This window comes from Sphaeramia orbicularis, chromosome 4 (assembly GCF_902148855.1).
Source record: "Sphaeramia orbicularis chromosome 4, fSphaOr1.1, whole genome shotgun sequence".
Classification (NCBI taxonomy): Eukaryota; Metazoa; Chordata; class Actinopteri; order Kurtiformes; family Apogonidae; genus Sphaeramia; species Sphaeramia orbicularis.
This window is the reverse complement of record NC_043960.1, coordinates 19,966,761-19,976,734: the sequence shown is the minus strand read 5'-3', so window position 1 is coordinate 19,976,734 and position 9,974 is coordinate 19,966,761. Positions and strand designations below refer to the sequence as shown.

The 9,974-nt window shown below is 37.1% G+C and overlaps 1 protein-coding gene across 2 annotated transcripts; it reads left to right on the top strand.

Moving 5' to 3' along the window:
* Positions 1–7: 7 nt before the first annotated feature.
* LOC115418178 (ELAV-like protein 1) lies at positions 8–9,705 on the top strand. 2 transcript variants are annotated; one of them, XM_030132565.1, is made up of 8 exons: positions 8–190; positions 1,253–1,312; positions 1,776–1,841; positions 2,337–2,511; positions 6,800–6,903; positions 7,527–7,680; positions 7,761–7,986; positions 8,794–9,705. In XM_030132565.1, exons 2-8 carry the CDS (start codon positions 1,277–1,279, stop codon positions 9,110–9,112), a joined length of 1,080 nt encoding a protein of 359 aa, XP_029988425.1. In that variant the 5' UTR covers positions 8–190; positions 1,253–1,276; the 3' UTR covers positions 9,113–9,705. The 2 variants fall into 2 exon arrangements, with proteins under 2 accessions (XP_029988425.1, XP_029988426.1); XM_030132566.1 differs by lacking the exons at positions 8–190; positions 1,253–1,312; positions 1,776–1,841; positions 6,800–6,903 and having other exon boundaries at positions 2,376–2,511.
* Positions 9,706–9,974: the final 269 nt, after the last annotated feature.

Sequence of the window (9,974 nt, the reverse complement as noted above, 5' to 3'; positions counted from 1 at the left end):
GCTAAGTAGCGCGAGATTTCATTTGGCTTTACTCGATGTGTTTCGGGTGGAGCCGAAAAGCAGAGAAGCTAATTTTGTTTTTTTAAAAAGCTGTTTATTCGCGTAGAATCACGAAAACACCCATAACACTGGTCTGACGGTAGCTTTGCTGCATTTGCACACAGGCAGTCAAATAATCGCTAAATTACAGGTAAGAAATATAACGCTAACATTGTCTTAGCTCCCGCAGTTAGCTTGTGGTAACCGGTTAGCCTCTTTGTGTTAACAGCAGTGCTAACACAGTATCCTAGATGGGTGATGGCACCGACATGTAGCGGGAATACTCTGTTTAATGAAGTGGCATTGAATTATATAGAGGAGGTTAAGTAGAAGAATTGTTTTTGCTGCATTATGTTTAGGCTATTTATATGTATATTTATCATTTACATCCAGAACTCAGCGTAACTAACATCTATTTTGCAGGTGACTGTTAGCTTGAAGAAGCTAACGTTAGCAGGAAGATCCACTGTAATATCTAGTATCTCCTCTAAAATGCAATGCATTTAGACCGAATTTCACTGTTAAATCATTGATTTATCAAACGACAGACTGAATTCAAATCTCACTGACGATTAATTGTGTGTGATGTTGTAGCTAGGGATGAGCATGAATAATGGATGAGCCAACATGGTAAGGAGTGTCGATTCATTTTTATTTTAGGTGCTAGGAGATCTATACTTAACATGGAGCTAATGTTAGTGGAACGGTTTCTGCCCGAGTGTTGCAGATGTAATGTAAAGCTTGTGATTTTGTTTTTAATCATTATTTTACTTCGGTTGGAGGCCACGTGTTAACGATGACGCCACAACTAATTGACTACAACTGGCTTGATTATTCGACTTAGAAAAGTAAATAAAATGCTCGTCCCTAAGAAGTGTTGTACTAAACATCTTAAGTTAATCGGTAATTCCGGTCAATTTATATAATCACCCGTTTTTCCAAAGTGAAATCAAATCACAGGTAATTTAAAATTTCGTTGTTATTGAAACGGGTATGGTTGGATAGATCTGTACTCTTTCATACATTGCTGCCGTCTGTGTATCATCAAAAATTTCAAAACTGCTTGTGCTTTGTACATCTGATACTGATGAGATTTGCCTCTTCTTATTGCGGTGTCAGACATCATCAGGCATATTTCAGTGTGCAGTCATAGGCTATCTAAGCAAGTTGGTCAGTGCCATAACCCACTGGTGTCTGGTTTTCTTTCTTCCAGGTGGAGGAAACACTCAATCATCTCATGGCTCTACGACGAGGGCAGTTCAGGTACTTAAAGGTAAGCCTATGGATAGCTGATGAAAGAAGTGACATGACAATTCTAAGTAAGCCTGGGAGACATGAACAAAAACTGAATATCATTTCAATTTCCCAACTCAAGCTCAATATATGATTTTTAATTGATTTATATTTCTGTCTACATGAATACACATTAAAATTAAATGCTGTATATGTGCAGTATCACCAAACAGCAGCAGTTGCAAGGGTGTCATACATTATCTATTAAAAAAAAAAGTATTATAATTTTTAATAACCCACTGCTAATACTCAAAAGGCTGGAGAATCAAATTCACAATGAATATAGAACAGTACAGTTAATTTTGAATTCTTTAACTAAATTTAATCTCAGTTTTGCAAATATTGAAATCCTTGGAAGGCAAAACTTGAATCAGAAGAGTATGTCCCAGTTTACCTGCAGCTCAGACTCTTTGGGGTGTTTAATGCTTGTGTTGTTGTTTCAGGTGTGTGAGGTTCAGTCGTCCCAGGGTGACGTCAGAGACGGCACCGCAGGAGGTGCAGGTGGAAAGGTGACTGCTGCCATGTGATCTCTCTTTTCTGTGATTGTACTATATTGTATTGTGCTATCATATTCTGATTTTTTTTACTTCTCTTTGAGAACTAAGACTAAAGTATGAGGTCTAGTTAGTGTCAAAACACATACACTTAAAAGCTAAGCATGTGCATTTGATATGAATGCTCAGAAGTCAAATGTTTGATTTCATTGGGTTGTTTTAAGGAGAATGTTGTGTTTGTGGTTTCTGCTAGCATTAATGTTGCAGTTAATCCACTTTAATTGGCAGGAGTTTGTGTAACATGTTTTGTTGATGCTAGAAAGTCAAAATGTTGGGCTTAAAGTGACCTCGGATTGTTCAACTGTCACACAGCTCCTGATAGTTGATCATATTATCAAATAGTACTACAGTGTTATCTCTGTCTAGGACCATTTCATTGCAGTTAGCTGATAGCACCCCAATCAAGACACACTTTCATTTTCTGTCTTTTTTTTTTTTTTTTACCTACAGTCGGAGCTGTACGATAACGGCTACAGCGAGCAAATGGTGGAGGACGAGTCAGATGCCCGAACAAACCTGATTGTGAACTACCTGCCACAGAGCATGAGCCAGGAAGAACTGCGCAGCTTGTTCAGCAGTGTAGGCGAGGTTGAGTCTGCCAAGCTCATCCGGGACAAAGTGGCAGGTAACTCCTCCACCACACTCACACCTGCTGTCAGTCTGAAGTCTTAGCAGCAGCAAGGGGGCACTGTAATGCAGAGGGTGTTCTAAGGCTTTCTGGGGCTATATATATTGCTACTATATATGTAGCCAACAGAAGTATATAACTTCTTTATATACTTGTCTGTCGCTGCAGTGCTCCTTGCAGGCTTCACCCCCACAGCCTTAGTACAAACTATACATGTTTGTCTTCTTTTTATTATTATTATGTTTTTTTTTGGAAGGATGGGTATTATTGCAGCCCAAAATGTCTGATCTTTTTTTCCCCTGTCATCTGGGGTAAAATAAATTGCATTGGATTTTTTGTGACTTCTATTTTATTTATTTATTTATTTATTTATTTTGTTTAGTGAAATTTTTGGATTAAGTGAAAACTGTAAATACTTCCTGTTTTTGTTTTTTTGTCATTATCTAATTCATGCTCTAGTCAGGATAAAACCATTCACAGAATTCACACGGATTGACTGAGTTTGCATTAACTGTGATCACAGCTTCATAACTGGAGCTACTGACTAATATTGGCACTGGTAAGGATTCTTAGTAAAGGTTGCCTATTCGATCTGTGTGGACAGTTATTTGGTACTGAGGCTGTTTTATTAAGTGTTCCGGGGGGATTTTTAATGTGAAAGTGGTTGGTGGTTGTACAGTCTGCTAGAGACACAGGGACAGGAAAGCCATACATAGTCGTAGAACTAGGGCTGCATCTTGTGATTACTGTTTTTTTGCTATTTTTTTCCTACTATTTATTATTTTCAGATGATCAATTGACATAAATGTTTTTTTTTTCTTATTTCAAACAATAGTTATTGTATTGGCCTTTTTAAAAGCTGAGTATCAGTCAACCTCCACTGAGTTTTTTTCAGTGTCCACCTTAAATTTAAACAACTCCTCAAACCCATTAAGACCAGATGCAACATTTGCACACATCTGCCTTTAGAGCTAGATGCAACATGAGCACATTTTCGATATCATTTGACACTTGCAATTGCTTTAAATACAGTGAATATAACCATTTAGAGTGATTAGATAGTAAAATTTGCTCACTCTTTGAAATTCATACTGTTCCAAAGTGATGTTGTGTTATCATGTAAATGATTACACAACAGTAGTGACTTTCTTTACCAGCTTTGATTGCCTCAACCACAGCAAACATAATTTGTAGTAGTTGGAAAATGATCTGTTCAGATCAGAGCTTAGCTTTATCATTCGCTTTCAATTAGGGGTGTGCGATATGACGATATTAGATCATGAAGGATTAGAATGTATCGACGATCCGACAAAGCAGAGAGATCGTGGAATTGTCTATAATATGTGTCATGGCTGACAGTGAAATGGATGACTTGCTCATTAAGTCAAACAGACTAAGGGCTCATTTATGCCCTAAAGATACAAACTGATATGGACGGAGTGGTCTGTCTGTCCTTGGCATACATTCCGTACGTAATTTTGTCTGTTTTCCGGGAGTTTGCGGAAGTGTGGAAGCAGTGATGCGATTTGAACAGAATAGTTTCCAGAAATAGTGGAACTTTTCAAAGAGCGACTGTGAGTTAGTGAAAAACTATCGACATATTTATGACAACTACTTTCATCAATATTAACATTAGTAAAACCTCCTCTATCGTCTCCATATTTCTTATTGACTTTCTTCTTCTGCTTCTCCTCTGAAAACTTTACTCTTCTTCGTGGTATTTGGCCACATGGTAATTAAGAGCTGCACCCTCTGGTGGATTGATTGAGAAACACATTGAACGCACAGAAGTCTGAAGGCAGTGACACGACAATGTACGTAAAGCGAGCATAAATGAGCCTTTATGCTTGCTTTACATAAGTAAATGGGTCTTAAACCTAGAGTATTATTTCAAACGGGCATTTCCTCACTGACATTTTGTTCTGTATTTTTTATTTATTTTTTTATTTATTTTTTTTACTTTTCATGTTTACTGAAAGCTACCTCAAACCAAGTGCAGTTCATTTTTTACACCTCTCAGTTTGTGCACTTAATCAGAGTGTTGTTTACATTTTAGTATGTTTATGTTGTTGGCACTTGTTGGCAAAAGTGCACAAACTATTTAAATTAAAAATGTTGTGGAAGGTTCTTTGGGCTAAATATTCTGTTTTATTATTTTCTTTTAGGGCCATATTTTAGACAGGGAAATTATTTGGTTGCACTGTTGAGAAACTTGGATATTAGTCTGAAAGATTAATGTAAAGAATCGTGATAAAATCGAGATTGTGATTTTATTTTTTAAAAATTGTGATATATTTTTGCCATATCGCCCACCCCTACTTTCAATGCATATTCATTAGATCCTCAGATCTCTTCGTAACCAATTTATAAGGTTTTGATCCTTTTATTTCATTGATTTAGTGCTTACGGTTGTCTTGTGTGACACCATGTTTTATTATTTTATTCCTTTTTAATTTATTTTGTTCATGTAATGTTGTCTTTTTATTTTATTTTTTATTTTTATTCATGATGTGATATTGTGTTTTAATTCCTTCATTATCTTTTATTTAACTGTTATTTTGAGTTTTTCACGTCTGTCTTGTTTTACATCATCTGCTGTGCATCTTTCATCATTTGTCCTGTTGTTGATAACTTGTTTATATGCATTTTTTTGTGTCTGGTTTTATGTTTTCTGTTACTTTACATCTGCTGTTGTTATTTTAAAATGTCAGTGCATCTAACTCTATGTTCATATTAAATTCATATGTTGAATCCAGTCTTAATGGGATAAAAAAAAAATTCACCTTTTTTTTTTTTTTTTTTTTTAAAGGCCTGTATAATTATTCTGCCTCAAATAAGGTATTTTTAAGACTGTCCACCTTTTTAACAGATGAGCAGGTAGTTCGGTGGTGGGTGCTGCTCCTCAGTCTTCACCAACATTTAATACCATAAATATTACATATCAGCTCAGTGTATTTATCTCTGGTGTTTAACTCTGACAGAAGGTTAATCTGCATCCACACAGGCCACTGTTGGTCGAGGATAAACGTTCACAGGTCAGAGGTCACCAGAGTTGAATATTTGTACAGATTTTCTTTTATTAAATGTTGCAGTCGTTCAATGTCTCCTGTTTACCTTCTTTCCAACAGCTGTTTCCTGATCAGGTTATTTTGCTCAATGTTTCTGATGTCAATTTTCTTTATTACAGTTTTGTTTTTTGTTTTTTTAAATAATGATCTGTGAATTTTTTTCCTTCAGTATCTGAATGTTTTTCTTTGTGCATTGTTGTAATGTTTATTTTATTCACCCCAGGTTTTCAAGTGTTTCAACAGGTATTTTTATCACTGACTTATCACTGTATATTTTATTTATTTATTTATTTATTTTTTTTTTTTTATGTGATTGGACTGTAAATCACTTAAGGCATTAAGGAAGGTTTCACAGATGACATATCAAAACATTTCATTACATTGATGGTTTATTTAAATCAAATACTTGGATCACTTGTTTATTTTCCCCACATTAAAGTGAGAGACACGCCATCATATGTCTTAGCACACTGTTTGGTTTGACTGTTTTTTGCTGATGTTTAAATGCTCTGAAAGTTGTTTTCACCTGTTTTATTTTATTTTTCAGGCAGTGAAAATATCTGTAAAGTATGTTTAATGATTGTATTAAGATTAAGAACAAACCCAGAAATCAGTTTCTGAATGCTTCACTTCCAATAGTTTCTTGATAATTTTGTGTTGTCAATAATTGCAGTTACATGGACAATATTTCTGCAACCAAACTGAAACCGTTCTTATTAGAGAACTGCTTACATTACCACTACATAATTTGGTCTGATAAGATGTGCATTGACATGCCCACAGTCAGTGTAAAAGCAGCGTGGTTATCTTTAAATATGTGATTGTATGGAATTTTTTAAAATAAATGGTGAAACAAAACCCAGCATCTCTTAACATGCATCAAATTTTGTCTTTGGGATTGATGATCCATAGAAAGGCTTGCCTCTAAACAACTCCCAGAATGCCCCTGGAGTTTCAGTGAAGCAAATAAGGCATCAGTAAAAATTCCTGATTACAACTTTAAACATGCATCTAAAATCTGGGTTTTCATATACAGTGACACTGAATGTTTGAAGTTTGTCAGATTTTTCTGGGTGTGTTCTCAATATATTTCAGTTTTCTCAAACTGATTTCTGCTGTATTCATTTTTACATCTGTATTGTGAATATCCAAAATATGTGGTGGCTGTAAAACAGTTTTGTTATTTTATTTTGTTGTTTTCCTTTGTGTTTCTCTAGGCCACAGTTTAGGTTACGGCTTTGTTAACTTTGTTAACCCTAATGATGCAGAGAGGGCTATCAGTACCCTCAATGGCCTGAGGCTACAGTCTAAAACTATCAAGGTAATGTGCCAAAGGTGCTCTTTGATTTTCCTGTCTCAACTGATAGATGTGTTATGTTCTCCAAGTAACCATGGGCAGTAGAGGGCACCCTCTCCTGCAAACTGTCAGATGGATGAAGGTATTTTTTTTAACTCTGCTGTCATGATGTTTTTTTTTTGTTTTTTTTTGTTTTGTTTTTCTACTGACTTGTTAAATTATCATCAGGCGGTTTGACCTTCGGCACTTGTTGCCACTGAATCTGTGATTTTCTTCAGTTCAGTGTGACAGTGTGCCGAAACTGTTCTTTTCATAAATGAAATGCTTTTATTTTATTCATTTTTTTTTAAAACTGCCTTTTGATCTGAGCCTGTTTTAATGCGTTTATTTTGTAATTTTATTTTTTTAAATGTGAAAAATTTGGACAACTGTTTTTGTTTTTTGGGTTTTTTTGTTTTTTCTTTTTGTCAAGACACATTTTTGTCAACTTCTACTTTTACTACTAAATATTTAAAATATCCCTGGATATTTTTTTTGACACTGTATGTAACTGTCTTTTATTTGGTTCAATTTTGTTGGTTTCTATTTATCTGAATTCCTGCAGGTTGTGAAGCCAAACTGAAACTCCTCCTGTTGCCTCCCTGCAGGTTTCATTCGCCCGACCAAGTTCGGACATGATCAAAGATGCTAATCTTTACATCAGCGGTTTGCCGAGGAACCTGAGTCAACAGGACCTGGAGGACATGTTTTCCCGCTTCGGACACATCATCAACTCCAGAGTGCTGGTGGACCAGGCCTCCGGTAAATAGTGAACAGTTACAGTTAAATGAAGAAGGAACCAGTCGCAGCCCATTACTGAACACATCTTATTGGTTGTTTAGGTCTGTCCCGGGGTGTGGCTTTCATCCGCTTTGACAAGAGGGCGGAGGCTGAAGACGCTGTTAAACACCTCAACGGCAATGTGCCTCCCGGCAGCTCTGAACCAATCACGGTCAAGTTTGCCGCCAATCCAAACCAGGCCAGGAACTCCCAAATGGTGTCACAGATGTACCACGGCCAGTCAAGGCGCTTTGGCGGACCAGTCCATCACCAGGCACAGAGGTTCAGGTACGATCACCGCACATGGACAGCACTTTGTCGTTCATCAGCTGGAATTTACATCACATAATGTAAGAGATGTGCATAACTGTGAAAACACCAACTGGAGAGTGTCATGGTGAAAGTTTGGAACCACCTGATGACACATGATCCTGGCTGAAGGCTATAGTTATCGCATACACTAACTACAGACTTGTACTGAAGCAAAGTGCTCCATTATGTTTACCTAGTGTCACATTAGAAGACATGAAAATACCCTGCAATGTGTGTATTTTAAGAAGACAAAGAGGCAGATGGAGTTGCAGTCTGATGAGGTGCATTGTTGAGATGTTTATCAAATGGCAACATTAAAGTATTTACAAAACTGGAAGAAAAACTCCAAGGCACTCTCTTTAAACAATAAAAATGCCTTTATTACCATGGCATGGTCATATCTAGACCTAAAAAAACCCCTTCTATGTGCTTCAAGCCTTCATCAGGAAGTCAAACAGGATCCTGGAAAACTGTAGGTTCCTGTATAGTAGAACCTGACCAATAGGAACTTGCCAACTGGGCATAAAGATAATGGCCTGCAGAGGGTGTCCACATGTAAAACGGCCAGCAGATGGTGTCACTGCAAGTCAAAACTACTTTATGAATCCCTTTTTCCAAAGAGCACCTCGAACAAACTCTTTTTTTGGTCCTAGAAGCATTCCTTCACATGAATTTTTGAACATTAAAGTATCGTTGGCAGAATGCTGTCTGTGTTGAAGTCATGCAAAATTTTCCTCTAAATCCACATTTCAAAGTTGATCCTACTTTGTGTTTTTCTCCAAGATTCTCTCCGATGAGTGTTGACCACTCAAGCGGAGGGGGCGGATCCTCCGGGAACGGGTCGGGCGGTTGGTGCATCTTCATCTACAACCTGGGTCAGGATGCGGACGAGGCCATCCTGTGGCAGATGTTCGGGCCGTTCGGAGCAGTCGTCAACGTGAAGGTGATCCGAGACTTCAACACCAACAAGTGCAAAGGTTTCGGCTTCGTCACCATGTCCAACTACGAGGAGGCAGCCATGGCCATCCACAACCTGAACGGGTACCGGCTGGGAGACAAAGTCCTGCAGGTGTCCTTCAAGACCAGCAAGGGACACAAGTAGAACAAGGACGGAGAGGATGTGAACCAGTTTATTTGTCTGGTGGCGTTTGAGCTGTTTTGACAGTTCAGGACTTTTTTCTGCAGTCACATTCGTATCGATGTGAGTTTATTTTTCTCCCAGCATGCCCTTTTTTTCCACAGATGGCCACTTTATTCGATTGGTGATGTAAAGTTTGGACATTGTATTTGGATGTTGATGGTGGACTATGACCTGCAAGTTTGATAGAGTTGTAGAATAAGGAAAAATTAGAGTTGTGTTTTTGTTTTTTTGTTTTTCATCCTGCAGACACTAAAACCAACCTCCACAGCTCAGAGCCATTGAAATATTATGTTACTGTAAATTATATACACACTTGTAGTTTTTCATGTGACAGAATTTTATTTTTTTCTGTTTCAAGATTGACTTCACTCTCCACCTGTCTGAATTTTGGGAAAGACTGCAGGTCAAAAGCTTGTCTGACACAAACAGACCCAGGAAGAACTCATTTTTAGGTGAAATGATCCTTCAAGGAGCAGTATTTTCTCTTTTGTTTTGCAGCTTCATTGAATGTTGGGCTGTTTATTAAAAAAAAATAAATGTTCATTGGAAGCATTTTCACTTCTTCTGGATGTTTTGTTGATCTGTCAGAAATATTAAGTCATTTCAAACCAATGAAACAAATTTTCACGATATTTGAATTTTTGGAAGTACGTGAAGCTTCAGTGTATACATATAAATATTCTGTGATTATAAGTACTGTAACAGTTATGTGTAAGATGATTATGTCGGAGTGTAAAACATCAAACTTACTAAAAAGCTGTAGACTGGCCATTAACATTTTAGCTTCTAAAAGCAGGGTAGTGTTTATTACAATTTTAAGCAT

Excerpts from the sequence above, each read along its gene's own strand:
- LOC115418178 (XM_030132565.1), top strand. The coding sequence starts at position 1,277 with ATGGCTCTACGACGAGGGCAGTTCAGGTACTTAAAG. Across the intron at positions 2,512-6,799 it reads CATCCGGGACAAAGTGGCAG|GCCACAGTTTAGGTTACGGC; the intron begins GTAACTCCTCCA and ends GTGTTTCTCTAG. Across the intron at positions 7,681-7,760 it reads GCTGGTGGACCAGGCCTCCG|GTCTGTCCCGGGGTGTGGCT; the intron begins GTAAATAGTGAA and ends TTGGTTGTTTAG.